A 24,641-nucleotide genomic window follows, 5' to 3' on the forward strand; every position below is an offset into this window, starting at 1 on the left:
GGAGCAGAAAAGCAAACAGCCCTGCCTTCTCCAAACAGAAGCATCACAAGGGTCACGCTGCAGAGAGCCGTCATTCAGCTCCTTCCTTTCCCCCCCCCCAAAGCAGGGAATATTTTTTTTCCAAAATACTAAGTGCACCACAGATAATCATTGGTATCAAAAATCCTTTTCCACTTCACCTGCTGTATTGCCCAGAACCAAACACACGGGAAAGGAAAGTTGCCCTCTACAGATCTTGCATCTCTTATCTCTCTCTGTGAATCCTCTAACTGGCTTTACTAAACACGTGGGTAAACCAGGATGCTGAATTACACCCTGATACCCTTAATGAACACTACTGGGTAATGTCTCTTATCTGACCTTTCTTTTAGTTAGGTCACTCATATTTATAGTCACGCTTCATTTTTCCTTAAGTGGGCCCTTGTTATGGCATTTACTCATTTATGTTTCAGAAGAGAATAGGTAAAAATGGATTTAATGGAGCTAGAAATAGAATGGAGCAAAACCACAAAAATCTAAAGACCTGCTTGTCCTTCAGACAGCTAACACGAACAGGAACTTGCTGTGACTAATTTTAATCGATCGCTACCTCTTTACAAGCTTTTCTGTGACAAGACAGGGCTGGAGAAGCATCTGGGAAGAGCAAAGTGCCTTAAGCTACATGGTTTTTGGCTGTCTGACGCTCTTGTAACACACGATGCAAACAGAAGCGCCTGCTGCAGCTCGTGGTGTGACTTCACAGAACCCAACAGCTCCGGGGACCGGCACGGCAAAGCTCTGCTTTCAAAAAGCTTTCTCCAGCAACACCACCTGCCAGCCCAAGTGGCTGCATCCCTCTTCACCGCTTCCAGGGCGTTCGGCGCTGCCCTTTCCCGGCATTTTGAAGGTCCCCGCCACTGGGAAAACAAGAAACCCAAAGCTGAGTATCCCCGGTCGCAGACCGGGATGGTGTGTCCATCCTGTACATGTCCATCCATCCCTGGTGTGTCCCCAGCCAGTTTCTCCTTAGCACAGTCCAGGGCAGGTTTTCTTAACCGTCCCTTGCCTTTCCAATTCTCCCCCTATCCAGATTAAATCTGATTAGCTGCCAAAACAGCTGACAAGGTGGTGGAGGTTCAGGCTCTATTGCTCCTCTGAAGGATAACTGCTCTTCTGTGAGCCACTGACCAAGAAGAGGAACGTGAGGAGAAGCCGGGGTGTGCCGAGCTCTCCTGCAAGGGACAATTAAACCCTTTTACGTGGCAGAAAATGGCTGTGGAGACGGAAGAGGTGCCTGCAGCCCTGGTGAGCCCCAAGGCATCCGCAGAGGACAGCTGAGCAGCGCAGACGGAGGCTGGGGCACCCCTCTGCCCGGTGCCCTGCCAAGGAGCGCGAGGACCGGGCTGCCATCGCACCACGACTCCGTCCCTCCAGCCCAGCCTGGCCACCGGTCCCAGTCCCACGCAGGGGCCGACAGCCACGCCAACGGTGATGCATTCTGGTTGCCCGCTGGTTCAGTTCCTCCGACAAAGCCAACTGGGATCCAGCCAAATGCCTCTGCAGCCCGTAGTCTGTCCTGCGGGGAGAATTCCTGGGAGGTTTGGAGACTTCATGGTAGCCAAAACCACCAGTGCTTCGGGCGAGCCCAGTCCCCAGGTCCTTTGCTGCAGGGAGCACAACCCACACGCAGCGCCGGGGACAACCCCCTCTCCAACCCATCCCTGCTCCCCTCTCCAGGACCCGCTGCTCCAGCTCCCATGCTGCAAACGGAGGGGCGAGGAAAACCCTGCCAGAAGCAACCTGTAATTTCACAGCACGAGTCTGCTGCGTGGACCTACGGCAAGGGCTCTGGAATCAGGAGACGGTCCAAAGCTGCCCAGTCTCTAACGTTATGAAGAAAACCTCCTCTTTAGCATTTTTCTTAAAGCCTCAGTCCCAGGAACCTTGCAATTACTTGCTAACTGAGCTTTCAGTTGTATTTTTCAAGTTTTTAGCCCCTCATAACTGCAGAAAAAGCATGAAGCATTACTCAAATGCTCCCGACTCACTTTAAAAAAAAAAAAAACCCTCTAGAAACACCCCTGTAGTGTTGCTGTTTTTCAAAGAAACGTCCCACTTTGAGAGCACACAAGCCGTACACCCTGCACTCTCTGCAACACCAACAGATGACTGCACGGGCAGAGCCTGCTGCAAGCCCGTGCACCCAGCCAGGGAGCAGAAGGTCCAGGCAGAGCCAGCAAGCCCCTTCCTCAAGGGACAGTTCTTGGGAGAAAGCAAAGGACGTGACCACATACAGGCAAAAAAGCACCACAAACACCCTGTTTCAAGCGGGGTTCAGAGCTCGACCTCCCCGAAACCCTCAGCCCCACAAGCCTCCTGCAAGCCCTTCCCTGAGCCACCAGCTGAGCTTTGCTCTCAGAGCCTTGCACCCGCAGCCATCCCTGGCTGTCCCAGTTTACCCAGTGACTTCAATGCCTGGACGGCTGCACCAAGGCAGGGATGTCTGCACGGCCAAAAGGCCACCCCAAAAAATTACATCTGGCAGCTCGTCAGGAGAAAGCACACACCAGCGGGACCTCGCCAGACAAGCGTTAACCCTTCGTCCTCACCCACATCCCTCATCTTCCCTTCTTCACCTCCCGTTGGCGTTTATGAGCTCCAACCAACGCGATAACTAGCGTGTCCCAGTGTGCCCGGGAAGGGAGGAGGAGAACTTCTGATCCGAGGACGGGCTGAACACGGCTGGTGCTAATGGCGAGACTGCAGCGAGGGGAAGTTTCGTCAATGCACAAATGGAATTTGCCAAGAGGCATTTTAAGAGTCGATTCTTCACACTCCAGTAATTAGAACAATATTATGAAAAAAGGCGAGGGGGCGGGCGGGAGGCAGCACACACACTGGGACTTGGCTGAGGGAGGAAACGGGCTGAGCAAGCAAGCAGAGTCAAGTGAGGCCTCAAAGCAAGAGTCCTTCGCATGGTTCCCTGCAGGCTGGATTTAAACCAAAAGTTTATCCACTTCCCAACTGAAGATTTTTCTATCCGTGCATGTTTTTAAGTAAAATTTGGAATTTAGATCCAATATGGGCTAATGACCCTGACCCAACTTCCTTCTTCACCTCAAAAATACCACCAAGGTCAATGAGGTTTTTCCTTTCCAGGCCAATACATTCAATTCAAGGTCCTGCTACAGACTCTCCTAGCGAGTAATAAATCTTTGTGCACGATTTAAGACATCATAAAAGTCTTATCCCATTAGCACTCGGTCCCAAAAATCAGATCCCTGCAGAGGAGCTGTCATCTAGGTCTACAAAAATCAGAACACCCCAAACTGTTGCATTAGCTGAAAATGCTTAAAATGAGCTTCCCATCCAGCACCTCCCATAAGGGGATCAAACATCCCAGTTGAAAAGCGAAACAAAACCAGACCTACACGCTGGTGGATCCACCTCTAGATCTCCAGCAGCCTCTCCGCGGAACTGGTGGACTCTATTTGCTGCTGCTCTCCAGCATCCCACGTTGGTGTGCCCACACGCAGAGCCCTCGCAGCCAGCTTCGCCGTGTTACGTCCAGAGGCCAGAAAATTCATTTTTGAAGAAAAATTAATTTGCTGTGCAAATCTAGCTTCTGTAAAGACAGCCTGGGAGCAGAACTGATGTGTGGGGTTCAAGATATGCTGATGCCGTACAATGGTTATTCATATCTGCTGAAAGTGGGACTCAGCCCGTTCAATTCACATCTGCAATGAACTGTGATCTCAGCTCCGCTTCTGGAGCACAGAGGTCCTTTTGATAAATCTCTACGTACAGGGACTAAAGCACTATTTCCGCATGAAAGAAATAGATTCAATTTTTTTCAATAATCTTTACAGTCCACTGGCTTGGAAGACTGAATTTCTCTTTCCCATCGGAGAGCTGCTGCACCTCATCAGACCCAGGTACGTCGCCGGGACAGCGGTCAGCAATGCTCTCCAAGCACTTCTTTTAAATCAGCCTTCCAGCACCACCTCGGTTGCTTTGTCTTTTGCATGTGCCCAGAGGAGAGCAGGGTGCCACAGGAACACCCCCGGTATCACACCCAGCGCTTGCACACAAAATCCTCCCAGGACGCCCAGCTCTGATAATTAGTGCATGCTCGTAGCACTGACACAGAAAGGTTTGTGTATGGAGGAAAGTCTTTGTAGAGTTTTCTCAAGTAAAAAAATGAGCACAGCTTTTGTCAAACCTCCACTTCTGCATCAGTCCTCCCCAGATATATGTATACGTTAAGTTAGATGCCCAAACCCAAGAGAGAGATAGAAGAGTATGTCTGCACGAGAGCTGTTACTCTCTAAGTGCCATCCATGGCATCTTCAAGGACTGTGCAATGCAAATACCTGCACAACCGCCTCCCTACCCGTATCGGTAATTAACTGTCTTCAACGAGATGACTCTTAAAGCATGTGGGATAGCAGCAGGCCAGGGCACAGGACTGCTGGGTCTGTCACTGCTCCATTGCCACCGTTCTGCGGGGCCGGGACACACCTGCACCCACTCTTCAGACCACACAGAACCCGTACATTGTACAAGGCGTCCTCACTGCTCCATCACATTCGGGTTTTCAGCCTGTGGCAGGGCAACTGGGCATCGCACAGCTTTGAGGTCCTTCATGCAGATAGATGCTCCAGAGCTGCCCGAAGTCGGGGTGCCCTTGGAGGTGGTAAATGGGAGAGGTGAAGAGCTGAAATAAGCTCCCACGTGGCAGGAGTTGCAGAGAAGGTGCTTTTCATCAGTAGCTGGCATCAACATTAAGGCAAAAAGACGAAGCCTTGCCCTAGGATGGGAAACACCATCATCCCAAGCCGCAGAACATGCAAGCTGCTGGCTCCGATTTCCACGTTACTTCCAACCCATCTGCACATCGCTCCTTCCCCTGAAGTATTAACCACCTTTTTCAAAACTTAAGTAACAGGCTGTGAAATCCCCACCATCTGTTAGCCAGGGAGAAATCTCCACCACAGCTAAATCAGCCTCTCCCACACAAGCCTTACTCATTAGCAAGAACGACTGCAAACATTTACCAAGTCCACACTGGCTCAGAAATTCCTAAAATTACAACCAAGAGGCCTGGGATAGGAAACCTTGACAAATGGCACTAAGTGCAGCGTGCCCACATCATTAGCTTTACCCAGGGTGCGTTAAGGCTGCTTTCTTGCTACCATGATTATGCTTTAATACATAATTAGTAAGAAGAGAACAATGTCGAAGAGGAGAACGTCTCACTTACATGCGCACCACTACGACAGAGGGTACATGAACTAACTAGCTGTGCCATCGCCATCTGAGGCTCATTAACTGGAGCAGCAAGGCACCGGGGGCAAGCGAGCACTGCTGTCCCACCGCAGGGACGGCCAAGGGCTGCACAGCCACGTTTGCCACAGTCGCCCCATCTCCTCTCCTGCACCAGGTCTGGAGCCAGGCAAGGAAAGGTCTGCAAGAGCTGGAAAATACAAAGGCATCTTTCCCCAAGAGAAACGCTCAGGCTTTTCCAAATGGAAATGGATCCTTAAGATAATTACACCCTTACAGATGGTTTTCAGATGTCTTGGTCATCCTGACCTCACCTGTGATGCTTAGAGAGAAGCTCTTGTAAAACCTATTCAAAGCAAATTGTTCCCTCCCAGCAGCGCAGCTGCAGCCCAGCCCTCTGGTCTGTGTCACCGCCGGCTCCCCCCGCTGCGGACGGATGGACAGACGGACAGACCTAACGCCCTGCAGCTCCGGGATACTTCTCACCGAGTTCTCCAGCCCTTTCTCTCTCTCGTGTGCGTGTGTGCACAGCAACACCCAGCCCGCAGCGGGCAGGTGGGAGCAATCTCAAAGTTTCAGGGAGCTTTTGAAAGAATATTTCATTTCTGAAGGACAAGGAAAAGAAAACCACCCTATCTGGAAGCCCTCCAAGAACAAACAGGCAGCCCATTCTGACAGCCAGTGCAACAAAATAGTCTGAGATGTTTCCCCCCCTCCTTTAACTTTCCCCCATGAAGAAGTGTGGGAGGGAGACGAGAAGCCCCCCACGGCGCCTGGGCGAGGGCAGCCCCGGTTTCTGAAGCCGTCCCCGCGGGGGGACAGGACCCGCCGGTCACAGCCCCAGCGACCTGAAGTCTCTCCAAACACAGGAGACTCACGGGAGACCGAGACCGGGCGAGAGGTGGGGGGTGCAAACAGCAAACCTCCCCGAAACCGTGCTCTGCTGAGACACTGAGGTTTCAACGCTATTTTTTGTTTGTGCACTGCTTATTTGCTGTAAAACATTAACATTTCTCCCCCGATACGTGACCATCCAAATGCAAAGTACAGACCGAGCAGGGGCACGGCGGGGCCCCACGCTCACCGACCACAGCCCGTCTCCCTCCCAGCACCCCGGTCCTGGCCCCTCTCCCGGGACGCGCTGGAGGAGGGGTACGGGACCCCCAGGCTCCTCTTGGCATCGGGGTGTTTGTGTCCACGTGCGATATTTCAATGTGCAAACTTGTACCAACTCCCCTCTGCCCCGAGAGGAATCAATTTCCTACAGAAGGTTTTTTCCACCCCTGTTTTTCTTTCCGGTGAAGATGCTGTGCAGAATGACCCTGCGTACTGGGGTTTGCGCAGCTCAGCCGTGCCGGTATTTTCAGGCCGACAGCTCCACTTTTTGCCCATTCTGCTAAACCGCGGTTACACCCACACATTAATCTGGTTACAAATAATAATTAACATTTCTTGAAACAAAGTGTTTGGCCTTGGGACAGTATCATCATCAGACACTGCAGTTCCAAGAGGCTGAGAAATCTGCAGAAGATTTTAATGAAGAAATAGAAGAGCTCATTATAAAATAAAAAAATGCCTTTTATTCCAAGACTCCCTTAAGTGATATTAGCTGGGATGTGTTTCCTTCTTTTCCCAAAGCACACGCACACTGAACAGTTAAGCTCAAGCGATGGCAGATGCACTAATTGAGCACCACGACATACAAAGACTGGCTTTTCCTGTTGACATCTTTCAGTCACGATGATGCTCACTGTTATCATTGTCTCAAACGCCTGATGACATAATAAAGGAAAAACATCTCGAGGGGTTCAAACGAAACCAGGCATTTTTCAAACAGTAGCCAAAAACCGTGGAGTCACCCAAAACAGCCTGGCTTCTTCCTCCTCCTCTCTTTGGAGACACGCACTTGTGAATGTTTTACCACTCACAGGTTTTTCAAGGGAAAAAAAAAAAATAAATCCTTCTCTCCCCAACCTTGTCTAAAATCACCACCACAAGGAGAGCTCAGACAAATCAAGAAGGTAAAGGAAAATCAATTTCCTACACATTAAGAATATACATTTATCCATGTCCTGATCAATACCCGGATTCCTTGCATGTTAAAACAATTCAATCACTATTTAAGGCCCAGCAGCAGAATTCTCCCATCCAGACTATGGGAGTTACGAAAGATCCTGCCTATACTTGTTTGATCTGAAACATAATACCCCTGAATGTGACCCCTTGGAAAAATACTGGGGAAAGCAGCCAAGAGAAAAAAGAAAACAAAAACACAAAGCTTCCCAGAATGAACATTTCTGGCTCTTTCAGTTCCACTGAGGAGCTGCGCATCTATAAACAGACCAGATTTGTAAGCAGGGGAGAGAGGAAGGGGAAAAAGCGGAGAGAATTTGCCACGGCGCAGCTGAAAGCCTCTGCTGCGGTGACACCAAAGGGCCACCGGCACCGGTGCCCGGCTCCTGCTCGCGCTCAGCCCAGGAGCCAGCGGCCGGAGCATCGCGTTTTCACCCGCTCTGTTTGGCCGCTGGACTCCCGAGCACACGGATGGTGCAAGCCTCACAATCCCACGTGCGTGTGCCAAAGACCTTACAGCACCTCTCCTCCACGCTCCCAGAAAGCGGCTTTGCAAAGCTGCTCTAACTCCCGTGCGGCGTTTACTCGTGCTGGTCCTCACCTGCTCCGCGATGCACAAAGCCCTCGGCGCGGAGCCGAGCTTCTCCCCAGGGAAGGCTCAAGGGGTGCCCGGCCAACCCAAAGCCGAACGTCGCTCTGGGCCAAGGAACGGCAGGAACGGGTCTGATGCTGCAAAGCATTTCTTGGCAGAGAACCCAGCCCTGATAATGAGAGACCTCGGGCTAACGAGGTGTCTGCTTTCCGCCACACAACATCTCACCAGCCCTGATCCCGAGCAGAAGACGACACCTGTGAGCACAGACTCTGCTCCCGCGGCACCGGCGGGAGCCCAGCGTGCCCCTCTCGTTTCGGCCAGTGGGACCGGAGGTGACACCAGGGCCACAGCTTGGTGGTTCAGCCGCCAGCGGCCCTGCCTGCGCTGGCAAAGCCCAGCTGTATCAGAGAGGGGCTTGCTTCGGGGCGCAGCGAAAGACTAACTGCATTTTATCAGCAACTTGTTGCCCACGCCTGATTTAAGGCTGTGGTGCTGTTACTGGCCTCCCCCAAGAACGCAAAATAACGCCAGCGTGGTCCTGCCAACATTAACTGCGACAGGCAGGCAGGAAGAGTCACAGTCCACCAGATACGTCAGGGCAACGCTCATAGCAGAACTGGGAGAAATTCCCAGGATTCGGTGCCTAAAGACGTACATTACTAGAGGTGTGGCAGCACCCACCACATCTCTCACGGCAAACACCGCCTGGTAACCGTCCTGCATGCAGCATGGCGCTACGCGGCAGAAAACGCTGTCTGGTACACGCTTGACTAGCCGCAGAACTGCGCGATGCGTTTGCCCTGTGTTTTAGGGAAGTTCGGCGTCAGGGTTTCCTGTACATACTTTTAGCGTTCCGGCTGAAAACATCTGCTGGACACACTGCACCTGCTCACGCAGCCCCCCACGAACCGCAGCCGACGTCCTCGCGGTGCCCGGGAGCAGGAGGATGGGAGGAAGGTCCCTTCATCACCCCACGTCCGACAGCGTCACCTGGGGCTAACCCGTGGTGGGCAACACAGAGCGCAGGACGTACGGAGCGTGAGACAACCAGCCCCCAAAGCCAAATGAAGCCTCAAGATGGCAAAGGGGGGGCGGAAATAAACCCAACCCACGCTGTCCCAGTCTGCTTTGGCCATTTGTAGTGTTCACCTCAACATCCAGGCCTCCAGTACAATTCCAGCAAGGCCATTTAAAACATGGGTGGCCAAACACCGGCTGACCCAACGCCAGCTAGGCGACGTGCCAGCCAGCACGGCCGGGACCAAACGTCACCCGCGGCTCCTGCGAGCAACAGGGGAGTTAATCATCAGCCGGCAGGCACTGAGGTCCCTGCACAGGCATGCCACGAGCTGCAGCGGCAGGGCTGCCTTCCCCACGCTCGGGCTTCTCCCTCGAGCAAGGACCTGCAGCGCCCGCGGGCACCTGGCAAAACCCCGCGGGCAGCGTTGAAGTTGCACGTGAATTTTCAGCTCGTTGGCAAAGCGCTTTGGTCGCTCCTGGAAAGCACAGCGGCGGTCCGTAAAGCACAAAATTGCTCTGGAGGAGCTGTGCTGCTCTGCACGGGCACGCGGAGGGCAGCGCAAGGGACGGCGTGGGCTCGGGGTGCACCCACGGCTGCTTTTGCGGTGGGGACGTCACGGCAAGCACCGGGCAGGCAAGGGGTTAAGCGAGTTCCTGGTTTCTTGTATGCGATGACACACACAACTCTCCTTGCAGGCCAGTTACTCTACTGCTCTCTTGGGAATTTAAAAAAAAAAAAAAACAAAAACACACGCCCTTCTTTTAGAGAATTCTTCTCACTTCCCACCCCACCCGCTGCACACGCACTGTGCGAGTTGCACAGCAATTAGAAAGGTTTTCATCTGCCATAGGATCCCTTTCCTGACACACATCCAAGCACCACGCCAGCTGCCATCTGAGTAACTGGCACAGAGGAGCACAACAAGGGAAGGTCTGTCCCGCTGCCCCGTCCTCCGGGGCATTTCCAAACAACCCGGAGACGAGGCGCAGCCGCCGGCACTGCACGCCCAGGGGTGGGATGGGATGGGACGGGACGCTGTGCTCGGCTGCCTGTAGCACTGCCAAACGCTCCTCTCCCAGCCGCTATCGCTTCACGCACTTGGCGGTGCAGACAGAAAAACACACCGCTTTTAATCTGTTCTTGGCTACAAGAGGTCAAAAAAAACCCAAAAAGGCAAGAATAGAAAGAGAGCTGCTCCCAGCGCCAGCGGGTGGGACGGCCGGCATTGGGCTGGCTTTGTTACAGCACCAAAATGCAGCCATTTACCTGAAAGCCTTGCGATTTTCAACTACCTATATTATTTCATATAAATCTCCCCCTTATTCATATAAATTCCCCCCTCTCACATGCCCAAACTATGTTAGAAAGGCACCCTTTAAAATACTGCTGCAGGCACATTGACTTGTACGTGAAGTTAGAGATGATGGAGGGAGGGGAATTCTCAGCAGAGAAACAGAGAATCACAAGCCACCAACTCTCAGTTATTAATCCCGTAAATAATTCTGACAACGCTCCCCACCTTCCTCTCTGAAACCAAGCAGAAAATTCAGTTTTCTGACTCTCTGGCAAGAGGGGGGGGGTGCGTGTTAGAGGGACGGGGAGACGATGGCAGGCGAGCCCCTTCGCAGCTCTCCCAGCACCCCGGTCTCGATGGCCGGCAAGGTGGGACCTCTCGTTTTGTAGATTCTCCAACCACAGGGTGCTTGCTGGTGATGAAGCTGGGCACAAACCTGCAACAGCATCTGGTGAGGACACCCGGATCCCCTCAGGGCTTTCCAAGAGTGCTCCACGCTGGCTCATCGGCACGGTGAAGGGGACGCCTTTACACCAAAAATTATTCTGAAGATGCAAATGCTTTATAGAGGGCACCCATCACCTGAACTCTGACGGTACCAGCACATCCTCCCTTTGCAGCTCCCCGTCCTCCCCCACCGGCAAGGCGGCTCTTGCTGGAGCTGCTGGAGCATGCCGCGCTCAGGGCTACCCTCCCCAGCAGTTCAGACATGCGAGACAAGCCATGTACAAGTCCTCCATCAGCCACCCGCGAGGCATGTGTGCCGGTGAACCTTGGTGGACTCAATTAATCAAGAGGGAGGATTGATCCAGACCCCCCCTCCTCCGAGCCCAGCTCGAGCTGCGAGGTCGGTGCAGTTCTCACCACCCTCTGGACCAGAACCGCCAGAGTGAAAAACACTACTTGAATCTCAGTATCAATATCTCCTCATTTTTCAGCTGACCTGTGAGCCGCTTCCCTTTTTCATTTTTAGAACAGCATCATTTGGTATCCGTGGGTCAGGGTAGGAAAGACCCCTATCTTGCAAAAAGGCTTTTTCAAACAGTGCAGGAACTTCAAAAGAAAGTCAAGACAATTAAATACATGTCAGGAGAGCAGAGAGGAGTGGGAGGCTAATAAATGGCATGCCTCACAGGTTTATGAATATTTGAACTATATTTCTCAAAAAAAAAAAATAGTACATTACTGCAAGTCATTGAAAATGAGTAACTCCCTTTAATGAACCTTGCTACCATCATGCTGACTAATAGTGATAAAGAGTTTAATCCATATTTATGTACATTTTATCTCATTACAGTTGGTGCCAATAAATTAGCAAGTCCAATAAGAGTTACATTTTATACCATCACCGCTATTAAATGTGCAGAAAGTACTGTGCAACAGTACACCGTATACAAACCCTAGCTTTTTATTTTATTTTTTTAGGAGCCAGGCCGTCCCAGCAAAGACTGCACGGCACCCCTGCAGAGGACCCCAGTGCTCACTCCTGCAAGATCAGCCCCTAATTAGGGACGAGGCAATATTAACAGGGGTTTTCTTCCTCGGAGCGCTGCACACTGCGCTGCTTCTGCATCCTGCCGCGGAGACCCAGCCACGGGGAAACGCTTCTGCAAAATGCACTAGTGATTACAGCTAGCTTTTGAGCCATTTTAAAGGGGTAAGATTAAAAAAAAGAAAAAAAAAAATTAAGAGCCAACTTGTAGAAAATAACGTAACATATTCTTTTAAGGTGCCTTAAAGGGGCACAGCCAGAAATACAGGCGGTCGGCATCTCCGGTCACTTTTGGAAACCTCTGTCACGAAACACAGCGCGTCCCTCGTCACAGCGGGATTGCTTAACAACTGGACATTGGGGAAAAAAACTGGCTGCGAGCAATTTAAACTGGCCTTTCGACTCCCTTGGGTAACTGGGAAACTCTGCAACCGCGATTACAAGAAACATGACGCATCTATTTGGCAAACGCCCGCGCTTGCCCATTACCCGGCATCCCACGAAGGCAGAGACGGAGCTTTTCAGCTCCCCAGGGATTTCAGCCGGAGAAGCCCACATGGTTCACGATCCCATTTCACCAGCTGTTATCCCGGTGACAGTAAGGAAGCAGGAACTTCCCAAGCTTAAGACTTAAGGAATTAGCAAAACCAGGGATAAAAGCCCCCGTTCCCGGACTCGAGCAGCCCCTGACCAGGCTTGCTCCTTCGGAGGAGGCTCCATCAATCCCTCGGCAGCTCCTCCTTGCTGAAGCCCTGGCTCAGGAGCCAAAGGGAGCCATGGAAAACTCTCTCAGAATAACGGCTGCTCAAGGCAAGGGATGCAATTTTTCTTCCTCTCCAAAAGCACTAGTGTTTTTCTTACACTAAGAAACCCCGAAGGACCCCGCAGATTCCAAAGGACAAGTCCTTTACGTGTAAGTCGGCACCACATAAACGCAAGCCCCTGCCTTTCTACTCAGTAATTACACCGCAGCAAACCCAAATGCTATTAGTAACTGCCTGCTCGCTGGCCCTCTGGTTTAGAGGAGAGAAATAACTAAAGTGGCATCCAGAAAGGAAACACCCAACGCCACTCCACCAAGGTTTCTATGTAATTAAATACATAGACTCTCGCTGTGCTCACTTCAGAAACGCCTCCTACACGGCCTAAGTGTCTTGTGACCAAAAAACGCTATTGATCTAAGTAATGAATAGCTCCAGGAAAAATTTTTTGTGTGTGAAGTCTGTGTTTGGGCAGTGGGAACGTGGATTAGAGACTCCTTTTACGCTCGCTGTGACTCAAAACGGAAAGGCGCTTTGGTCAACAGCGGATTTTTCCCCGTTTATTTGCTTTGCCACTGTTGAATGTAGATCTGAGGATAATGTGGGAATGAAAGGTGGCAAAGACAATGGGGTTGTTTTGACAGGCTTCCAGAGGGATTTAGGGTGGTGCAGACCTAACAGCTGATACCCCCACCAAACTGATAAAAAACTGCATTGGGAAAAAGATCAGCAAGGTTTTTGTGTAAAGAATCTATGCCTCCCAAATTGTTGTTTCAAAATGATGATGCGCATGAAAATAAGCAAGATCCAGGCAATTTCCCAGAAGCTCGTGAAAAGTTTCTTATTCAAAGTCTCCTAAAAAACTGAATTGTCATGGGGTAAGAGGGACTGGCAAATCATCTCCCCTTCCCAAGTCGCAAACTTGACCGTTCCCCCAAAAAGTGAACAGGAGGAGGAGGGAAGAGCTGCTCCCTAACCAGACCAAGGAGGATCCCGACTGCATTGAGCTGACGTGCTCCAGCAGTGTTTAAACGCCAGGCTCTGTTAACAGGCATCACGGGCAATTTGAAACAGCACAAAGCAAGAGACAATGTGACGATAAAGCAGCATTTTAATTAGCAGTGGTTCTTTCCCCAGCCCAAAAGGTTCCTTCTGTGCATTCATATTCCCAGAACAACAAAAGCCTTCTTGTATTTCATAAATCAAAAAACTCATAAAACAAGCCCCTGCAATTGTGCATTCCAGATAATGGTCCAGAAATAAATTAGGCAATAAATATCAAATAATATATCCCCATCAGCAGTAAAAATATACTCTTTGGATAATCAGAAGATGCCTTCCAGCGGCTTATGCCTAGTACCTCGAAATAGGTAAAACAATAGAGTGCTTTAATAAATCTTTTAACACCTTTTCCGCTGAAGAATATAGCGATTGTCCTGTGTAACAGCCTCCCTGAGCCCAGTATCCATCAGAGTAACAGCACAGCCCGATGCTGTTCATGTCAAAGCGAGGGTATCAGAACAACAGCCACTTGTCAAAACCACGTAGGATTTTCCTCCCTCGCAGCTGGGTCTCGTCCAGCATTCGCTGCCACCCATCAATTACAGCAAAACACAAAAACACGCTCCCTCCTCTCCCGTCATAGGCAACACATGGCACAAACAGAGCCAGCACCTAGGAACCGATGGGAGGAAAAAACCCCAAAAACCTCCAAACAGTTTTCAGAAGCACTTAGGGGACTAATTTCACCCTGGCGTGAAATTTCCTGACTGCCTGAAATTCACTGGCCACATCACAAAACCGATGGCCGTTTCGGTAAAGCTGTTTTGCTCACAGCCACGCACAGAGGCGGCAGCTGCGGGGGGAAGGACCGCGCGAGGTCTGCGCCCGCACCGGGACAGAACCAGAAGCACTTGCGGACGAAGGGTCCTGGCCACAGAGTTGGGGTAACCCTGGCTCCAGGTTTGCGCTGACGTGTAACGCTGCTACGGGGAAGCGTGCTGCGGGGCTCCCAGGGTTCAATCCCTCCGGCTGGTTTACGCGGAGCGGGGATGATGCTTAACGCTGGTTTGAGCCTGCCGTGCTCGTGGGGAGCTCGTGGGCACCCAGCGAGGCAGCTGGAAAAGGACCCAGAGCCCTGACCCCGGCACCTCAGCCTCTTCCGACAGCCCTTATGAACACATAGATACAATACTGTGATTTCCCCCCAAAAAGAGACATTTTCCATGTACTTTAGAGACTGATCTCAGAGGCTTTGTAATTTAAAGCAGAAAGCTTGAAGGCTTGATCTCCCTTCGCTCAGGACACAGCAGAGCCAACCCCAGATATGCAGGCTAACGGGGGGGCAGGTGCCCAGCGCACGGGTGAAGGGTGCAGAAGCTGCTAAGGAAACCAGAAAACCTTTGTGTTTTCATCCAAAACCAGCAGCACAAGACTGGAGAACCGCCCGGCGCCAGCAGTGCCAGAACCATCACTTCTCATGAGTAACTCTTACCTTTCCAAAATCCCGTACATCAAAGAGGTCAAAGGGATCAAACAGATCGCTGTTTCTTAACCCAAATTTGTCGTGACACACTTTTAGGAAGGTTCGGATGTTCTTCAAACAGAGAAACTGGGGGAAACAAAAAAAGGGAGGGAAAGAGTGAGCAAAACAGGCACAAATTTTAACTGAGATTTACTGAGTTAAATTCACGTGCGAAACGAGTTCACAGGGACTCAGAAACTCGCCCTGAAAAGCCACGCATGAGTTTATTTGTTGTTCCTGAAGATGTCAGCCTCCCGGTGCCCTGCGAGGACTCCTGTGTTCTCAGCTGCACACCAGAAACAAACGCCTTTTTGAAAAACAAGTTTCACATAAGGTAACGTTGCAGAAGGGCTGGAAAACTCAAGCCAGGACGTTTCCCTTTCAAGGTCAAAGCCAAATATAAATTACAGCTGATGTTCTACAGAAGCCTAGTGTTGAACTTTTAACCGTTTCCAGCACGATCCCGTTAGGTTCCCCAGAGAAAGGACACACGATAGAGCAATTATTGTACATATTGCTGTACATCTCAGACAATTAGCACAGAGAAAATTAGGGTATTTTTGCTTCGGGGTCCGAAATAACTGACAAGTTATTCAAGTACCATTTGCTCCCTTACCCTCGCACCTCCCAGCTCCCGCAGGCACCACGACCACCAACAGACCCACGAAACAGCAGCCAGCCGCGTCCAGCCCGTTCCCAGCAGGCAGCTCCCAGACCTGAGGCTCAGCCACGGAAGCTGCCCCTGACCCAGCTCAGACCCCGTCCCCAAAAGCAGGGCAATCCCTGGGACCGTTTCCACAAAGCTTTGCTCATCTTTAATCTCAGCCCATGTGAAGAGGCAGAAATCTCGCCCCTCTAGGGACCACCCTCGGTTATTCAGATAGCTCAACTGGCAGAGCAACGTTATGTTTCTCTTTCAAGAAAATCCTGACTTTGACTACAGCAGTAATTGGTCGTTTGTTTGCGAGCACTGGGGATTTTGAAGTCTGGGGACTCCAGACGGTCTCGCTCCAATGGTGACGCCTGGCAGCACAGGGGCTGAGATGAGAAGAATAAAAAAAAAAAAAAAAAAAAAACCCAAAAAAAAACCTGCTTCATTTTTGCAGCTGCATCACCTACGTCTTTCATCAGGATGGACTGACTCTGCTGAGCAAGCCAATTCGTTTCACTTCTTCCTGCAACCTCATGTTATTCCACAAAATACCTTCAATTTATTGCTGTATTTTTAAACAGCTCTTCTTTTTTTTCAGCAAGTTCCTCACAAATACACGACTGACACATTTGTTACAGAAATCAACCCATTAAAGGGGTGAATCATCCCCACGTGATGAACAGGTGCGGGATGCAAGCTGCCTTTGGGTGGGTTTGCACGGAGCCGGTCAGTGTGGTTTTGTCACGCGACGCTCTCTCTGCTCCCCAGGTAGCCGTCAAATCAACACCACGCAAAAACACGTCTTGAAAACTTCTCCGAGAGTTCAAAGCAAAATATGGCTTAAATTTCTTTTCATTAAAGAATCAGAGCAGAGTCTTTGGGGCCAACGTATCTCCATAGACATGGCCGCGATGCAGCTCGTCGGTATCATCGCACTTGGGATTGTTTGTGAGGGTTGTGGCGATGGATTAGCAAGACTTCCTCATTAACAACAGGCTGATTCACCTACACACAAAAAAGAAATAACCTTTTACCCTTCTCCCCCATTCCAGCCCCCTCCACGCGGAGCTGCCGAGTGACAGGGGAGCTTCCCCAGCACAGGACATGCCCATCCCATCGGCAGAGCCTTCTCATTAGACAAGCAAGTGCTGGAGGCAGAAACTGAAAACAATTCTGTTTTTCTAGGGCATTCCTCTAGCTGACATAAACACTGCAGTAAATATGATCCGTCTAGACTGAGAGGTTTTTTTGGAATTGCTTTACAACCTCTCTTGCCGATACAGGTTGTTTCATAACTTTATCTTCTGGGTCTCTGCAAGAATTTACACCCTGGGCAAACCGGTTGCTGGCAGCAGGGGCGTGTTTTCTGTTGCACTGCAGTCTCGTTGACTTCAAATTTCTAGCACATGTTTATTTTAAATCCGTTTAAGCCTCCCGTTTTGAAAGTTAATGACACAGGTTATAGCCATAATTACACCCAGCGAGAGGCAAGCTTCCTCCACAGAACTGCCCTGCCTTTCTGCGGCGTTTGCTCCCCACCTCCCGCTCGTCCCAAGGCTGGGGCGGCGACAAAGGGTGACGTGCTCAGGAAAAATGGACTTTCACAGCGCCGATGTTCAGCCAAGCGAAAGACACCCGACGGGTGTGAAAACCCGAACCCTCCGCACGATGCCTTTGTGGTTCAAATTCCTGAAAAGCTCAAACTTCACACGACCTCGTTTCTGAAGGATCGCAGAGAGATCACACATCCGAGCAGAGGAATGCCTCGTCCTGACAGCGTTTCTAACAGGGAGCAAGCCCTGGCTCCACCACGGCTTTACGGCGGGCTGAGCTACCCCCATCTCAGCTTGGCCCCGGTGAGAAAGGACAGGACCAACCGCGCCGTCCAACGTCAGCTGCATCCAACTGTCTGTGCTCATCCAAGTCAAATCTGGAAGCCATTTCACCACCAGCTGCTAAATGAACACAAGGCACCCGCAGCAGTGCCGCTGCCCTTCCCGCAGCTCCAGGTGATGGCTGCAAGAAGCCACCAGGCACTGCCACCACGCAGCCGGCAGTCGCCGAGTGCAGGCAGATGACAAGCATCAAGGAAGAATCCAATAATTTATTTAAATGAGTTGCTGAAAAAGCTTGATGTAAAACACAATAAACCAATGCAGCGGCACCACAGTCCTACTCCACCAGCGAGGAGCTGGCAGCAGAGCAAGACCACCACGTTGCTCACAAGTAAAGCCACGGCTTGGGATGACAACCGTAGGCAGGTTTTAGCCCCACTCCTCGTGCACAAGAAGTCAGGGTGGGTACAACGTGCGTGTGGGTGTTAGCGGCACGGTTTACTCCTGCGCTATTTCTCTCTCGCCAATCTGCAAAGTACCTTCTCGTGCTTTTGCTCACAGGCATTTCGAGGCTGGTTTGCTGTTGATGGAAGATCACGAATTGTTGGCTTGATAGTGTTACTCAATGGCCACACATTAAAATTAGCTACAATTGAATACGAGCTGTGCCGAGGCCATTTTATTTACCAGTCAATCACGCCTTTGGACAAGTAAACACTCCACAGGAGAAAGAGAGAGAGAAAAATCAATGTTCTCCATGTGACTCATTCACCACCTGCCAGGCCCAAAATCGATGGTGTCATTTATATGCTTCGAGCGACACCAGCACCAAAGCAAGGTCCTGTGATCTCCTTTGGTGTGAGGGTCAGCGGGAGCCCAAGCACCGCACATCCCGCATCCTGCCAGCACCCTCCTCCACACCCAAAACATCCTTGGTACCCACCAGCCATCGCTTCTGGGGATAGACACCACCAGCAACCAGGATGCAGTTCTGGAAAAACACCCCAGAGACCACGGCACCTCCCGCCATACCACTGGCCGGGCTCCGAAAGCAGCCACGGCACAAATCCTCGGCGTGGGGAGAGCTCCCCGGGCACCGCAAAGCCCATCCGAGGTGCTTTGGAGACGGAAGCTCTCAAGTGAGGAGGCAACAGGGGCAGGGATGGGACTGTATCACGGGAGCAAGAAAGTCATCTGGTGAAACAAAATGCCTTGAAGCCTGCCAACAGACGAGCAAAGTCTGCGGTCAGCTCTGACCTGATCCTCTGAGGGTTGCAAGGAGCCAGCACTACAGAGAGGCAGCGGCAACAGCCCAGCTCCTGCCGTCAGCACGGCAGAGGGGCCCCACCACCTGCGCTCGCTGAGTTTCGGAACAGCATCACTTATTTTTAAACGCTGTGCAACGCCGTAAGGCCAACAGGCTGCTCTCAGCCGCTGCCCATCCTGCCCAGCCTGGCAGAAACCCGCTTTGCAAAGCTGGGTGGCTGCAATTTCGGCAGCTCCACCTGCGCCCTGGCCGAGGCAGGACCACAGCACCCTGGTGCATCCAGGGTGGCGAGCAGCACCCAGCACCTGGGACACGCTGGAAACTCCTCAGAAGCTTCTGGGATGTTCCTTTTTTTAAAAAGGGTTTTCATGATATTATTTGTTCTATTGGATTCAGTAAGCGTGGAGACTCCTCGGATCACAGAGAGGGTGCTGCTCCGAGTTTGCAATGCAACGCGGACATTTGTCTTGCAAACTTACAAGTACCTTGGAGAAGCTTTCCGTGGGGATTGAGAAAGGGACAATTTGGTACTCGGGATAACCCCACTGTGCACAGGGACACTGGGAGCTTAGTGGGGACGTGCCCAGCCACCCCGAAGCTCTGCTCCTGCACCCCCAGAGAGCCCCTGGGCAGGTCGGATGTTTCTGCAGTTGGAAACTGCAGCTCCCGGGGCGGGTGGGGAGCCCGTGGGAGGGTGCACAGCAGCTCAGCACCTCACTCCTCCTCACGCCCCCGTTTTCGCTACCACCACCCCTCCCTGCGGTCCCCGTATGACTGGGCGCCTGCGGCACCTGCGCTGACTAGACAGCAGCCATTTCCGATGCAAACTCATCAGAAAAGATCCAGCTACTGGAGCACGTTGGGGTTAGGATGGATCCCATCCCCCAGCCTCGGCAGAGATGATCGCAGGCTGGGAAGCCGCGTGCGTCCCTGCCTCCCAGCAGAGCCGCTGTGCTAAAGGGAGATGGCACAGGCGCAGACAAAAAGCCGGTGACTGCAGCAGGGTTTGCTCAACAACCAAACTGCCCAAGCTGGGATCTGGAGAACGTCCCTGGTCTCCGCATTTGGGATGGCGCAGGAGAGGGAGGTGTAAGGAGGTGTCTCCAAGAGACATTTAATACTGTGATAAAATGTAGGGAAAGGAAGGAAAGGGGGCACCCGGTTTGTCTGGCAGGGCAGGATCATGCAACAGCTCACAGCTTTTCGGAAAGGGCCCTTTGGAGAGGCAGCGGCTGCCGGGGTTTGTGCTCTGGGGAGGAGCGGGGCCGCACACAATAGCACCGGGCAGGCAGCCACGTGCTGAACCGCGGCCAAAGCCGTGGGCTTGAAATGGGTCCTGCAGCATGCAAGGAATGCTGCAGCTTCGCATTTGAGATAACCCATTGACGAATGACGAAAGTAACTTTCTTTAGCGTTTCCTGACCGTGATGTCAGATTTCCTCTTATCTCGCTGCCGGCACGGCTTGAAAGCACCAGGCAAAAAAGTAAGTCCCCGACAGGGAGCTGTGAGCATCTGCTTATCACAGGCTTTGCAAACGGAGGAGGGAGGGTCTCTCATTGAGAAAACACACCATTTGCAATGATCAATGGGGAAATGAGTATCCTGTGGCACAAACCTCTCAAGAAAGCCGAAGGATGCCTCTCCGAATCACGCCCGGTTCCTCTGCGCTACTCTGACACTGCAAAGAGGCATCGGAACTCCCTCTGCTTGCTCCAAAGTCAAGAGCGGAGAGAAAGTCCAAGAGCATCCAAGTACCCAGCAGGAACCGCAGGGCTGCAGCCAACAAAACTCAGCGTTTAAAACCACGCAGATCACAACCTTTATCTCATGTCTCCAAATGGCTCTGCCCGATCTAGCTCACCTCCACAGCGAGGTGTTACCGGGAGAGTTTCGGGAGCAGCAGAAAGAGTCAAAAGCCCAAGTGGAGCTTGTATCACCCTCCGCCAGCAGCACCAAGTCTTCCGTGGCTTTGTTCCTTCTCATGCTTTGCTCTGGTGGAAGAGACCTGCCGCACAAATGACATAAAACATCTCTGCAGAAAATTTCCCTTCCCATTCACATTTGGATTCAAGTCACAGCTCATCAATTACTTTAGATGGACAGATTAAATTTCGGGTTGTTGGACAGCAGATTTATCTATTGAGAAGTGAAGAATGAAATTATTTCTCAAACAATTTAGTGCTATTATTTCCCCCCATTTCAAAGACATTCCTATCGCCGAGCGCTCACAGGCTGGGCAAATTCCACTTAGCAAGACTGATTAATGAGCCCGAAACGCTGATGAGCGCTGACCTCCCCGCAGCTTCTCCTTCTCCTCACATCCACCCACAAGCAAGGATCAGCCCTAGGAGAGCACCTGAGGGACAGCAACCGTTTCTTTTCGCAAACACCCATAGCTCATCACCGGGAGGACTGAGGGAACGCAAACCTGCGGCAAGCAAAGGTCCTTCCCAGCGAGGAGCGGCAGCCCGAGCTCAGAGGCGCAGGGGGTCCGCAGCCCCAGCTCGCCAGGAGCTTCCACCTCGCCCAGCCGAAGCACGACACGGTGCTGGGAGGCTGTTCTGCAGCAAGCCGGGCACCGCTGCACGCCGGGACAGGCTGCTGAGCCCCGCTCTGGTTCCTGCTCGTCCTCACACCTCTGCTCATCATTGCTCTCACACGGGTCAAGCAGATAAAGAGCTCCCAGCTACCTGAACAGGAACTTCCCATCACGAGGCGTGGGCTCGCAAAGGGAAGTAGTGTCTCAGATAACAGTATTAAGCTCCTGAACTGGAAGCTGGAATATATATAAAATTGTAAAAATGATTAAAAAACCCCAGGGGGAGGTCCAGGAATAACCTATTAAAATACACTGAAGTCAGGAGCGGCAGAGGAACGGCTTTCAGCAGCGTGCAAGTCAGAGTTGGCACAAACATTAACCAGAGCCCCCGGACTTCACACGAAACACGAACTACTGAAACAGGGCAAGGACCGGAGGCAAACACCTCCGAGGTGGCAGATGTTAAGAGGACGCGGGAAGAGTGAGAAACAGAGCGTAAGGTCAAATGATTAAATGCAAATTAGTTGGAGATGCAGAAGAAATGCTCAGTGACATACTGAAGATGTATGGCACACAACTGGATCTGTGCTTTTTCTGCTCGCGGGGGGAGCCTGGCATCGTCCCCCCCAGGGCTGCTGTCGCACAGCCAAGCCCAGCACTACAGGAGCTCGTCCTATCTTATCCTAGGAAAGCTCTGCTGACCCCGAACTCCCCCCCAAGGGCTGCCAGGCTCGTTTACTCCATTACACACGTTCCTTCAGAGAAAGGAATAGAAAAGAAAAAAAAAAAAATCCAGAAGTGTGGATAAAGACCCCATCAGGCAGCTGATGAGTCCAAGATGATAACGCGGGACTGGAAGAAGGACAAGGACCAAGTAACATCCCCCAGTTTGGAGGGGGGGAAAGAAATCACAGGAAAGCCCAGATCCTTGCGCCCTTGAAGGCAAACTCCCGACAGCAGCTACGACCTCCCTGAAGCTTAAAAACATGAGCTGAGCCCTCCCCGGCGGCAGGGCAGGAGAGGTTCGTTAAAGCCCGTGCAACGAGCCTGCAGACCCCACGTTGCGTGGCGGGTGGTTCCACCGGGAGCCCTTGGCTCGGCAGAGCACGGCCGCTCGGCGTCTGTCCGTCCGTCCCACTGTCGGAGGGTCACCCAGCGGCACGCAGGGGCTTTAAATGAGCGGAAGGAAGCTGCAACTTCCCAAAGAAAACGGCGGAGCTGCAGCCGATGACAGTACTTCCCTTCTTTGTGGAGCCCTCCAAGGTCTGCAGACATAGGGCTCTGCTGAGAAAGCAGGAATCGTTAAGGTAAGGGCTTTAAGTGCAATGCCTGGGAGTGTTTTATCAAAGATTGTTACAAGGCTCTGAAATTCTCTGCTCACATACCTAAGGTCTGGACAGCCCAGAGCTTTTGCCCAACCCCCCAAAATCCAGCAGGTCCAACAGGTTCAGCATCGGTCCAAACCCCAACCACAGGTCTGAGGTTTGTGTAACCAAAAGCCTTGCCACTGAAGTTTTAGAAAACTCTCATCAAACTCCCTGCATTGCATCAAGCTCCTGACTGTACTTCAGAGATTTATCTTTTAGGATGTCTCTAAGAAAGAGATCTGCAGGGCCATTCCCAGGCATAACAAGAGCTTCTTGCAAAATCAGGAGGGCACAACTGTCTCTCTGAAGGCCCTGGTCTTTACCAACTCCTCCTCTAAGAGAGGGAATTTCAGGTTTCCCTGACAGAGGGCAACACCACTTTGAGCCGTGTGCCTTCTTGCTGTTACAAAATGAATGCGTGAAAAGCAACACCCCCTTTTCCTTTGCTACCCACCCCAACAGTGATGCATTTCGGGAGCTGGATGGAGAATATAGATTCCTAGACTACACAAAGGAAGGACAAGTGGGTAGTGGGACATCGACACATCCCTGATGACCCTGGACAACCCTGAGCAGAAAGACGCCTTGTGTTATCCCCAAACAGCATCTGCTGATGTGAAATTCCCTCCTCGGATGCTGTCCTGCTCCAACGATCTTCCCGGACAGCAGCAGCATGCCCCATCCTTGGCAGCGTGGTGGCGGTGCCCGGGAGAGACCTGCGTTACATCCCTGCATCCCTTGGATAAGGGCAAACTCCAGTGGCCCGGCAGAGCCGGACCACGCGCCTGCTCTTCCAGACACCATCTCCATAACCATATGCATCAAGATTTTAAAAAAAAAAAAAAAGCCACACACAAAGGAAGAGCAGCAGTATCACCACCACACTTTAGAGGAGAAACCCAGCTGGACCTTTTGAGGCTCATCAGCATGACAGGCAAACACAAAGGGGGTTTTTTCCCCTGACTTTTCCACACAATCCAGGGTTAGAGCCTCTGACTCCTGCATCCCCGATCCGGGCTGTCTCTGCGGTATACTTACCACCAGACTGCCAAATCCAGGCTTGGCTTTGGTGAGCAACAAGATCTGAGAGAACATAAAGCTTGGGAGCTGGAGAGCTTGGAAGGATTGCTCAATCTGCCCACATTTGGCACCCTGAATGGAGAGTCCCCTTCCACGTTCATTAAATCCAGCCTCTCTCCTCTCACTGGAAGAGATGCAGCGCTGTCAGGGGAACTTGGTTAAGGACAGGAGGGAGAAAGAGAGATCTCTTGGCTTTTACTATTGATGTGAAGTCCTAAACTCATATTTGCCTCACCAGGGCCCACATTTCATCACTCATAAAACATGACCATAGGTAAAAGATGGGATATGTAAAAAGAAATTATGATTAAAGCTGGTCAAGAAATGGGATACCTTCCCACGCGCTGAGTTTTCAGCAAAGAAAATGCAAAACATTTTGGCCAACCCAAAGCTTTGAGACAGAACTTGACCTGAACCACGACAATCAAATTATAAACACAAAATTCAGCTGCTGTTAAAGAAAATGAGTAATAGCGTAACCGTATATAGAATTACACTGTAATGATACGCTCCCAGAGAACTTTCCAAGCAGTCATTGTTCTCCTGCTCTTCAGGCTGGCACAGGGAATCGGACCGTGATGAACTTTTGACAGGACAGCGATAAGAACAGCTACGGTACGTCTCTGAGATGAGTAAATAGCAGCCAAGTCAGGAAATCAAGCCCTGTCACGTCAAGTATTTGGGCCAGACCCGAGAGAGGAAGCTCTGGGCAGTAACCTGCAAGCCTGGGCGAGTTCAAGACATTCACAGAACTTATTTCTGTCTCTTTAAAACCCAGCTGCCCTGTATAAATGCTGAGGAGAAAAGCTCTGAGGCTTCGGAGGCAGAACTGAACCGTGGGGTGGGGTCCGAGGTAGGTGCCTGCAATAGCTGAC

The 24,641-nt window shown here is 51.5% G+C and overlaps 1 protein-coding gene across 4 annotated transcripts in view; it reads right to left on the reverse strand.

Moving 5' to 3' along the window:
- The window catches only part of VAV2 (vav guanine nucleotide exchange factor 2), a 147,045-nt gene that overhangs the window by 99,924 nt on the left and 22,480 nt on the right, over positions 1–24,641 (reverse strand). For 3 of the 4 annotated variants that reach the window (XM_075772758.1, XM_075772757.1, XM_075772754.1), the window contains exon 2: positions 14,996–15,112. The exons of the other annotated variant lie outside the window; for it this stretch is intronic. In XM_075772758.1, coding sequence (XP_075628873.1) covers positions 14,996–15,112 — 117 coding nt within the window. The remainder of the gene's footprint in view (positions 1–14,995; positions 15,113–24,641) is intronic. 4 annotated transcript variants of the gene reach the window in all.

Source organism: Balearica regulorum, chromosome 20 (genome assembly GCF_011004875.1).
Source record: "Balearica regulorum gibbericeps isolate bBalReg1 chromosome 20, bBalReg1.pri, whole genome shotgun sequence".
NCBI lineage: Eukaryota > Metazoa > Chordata > Aves > Gruiformes > Gruidae > Balearica > Balearica regulorum.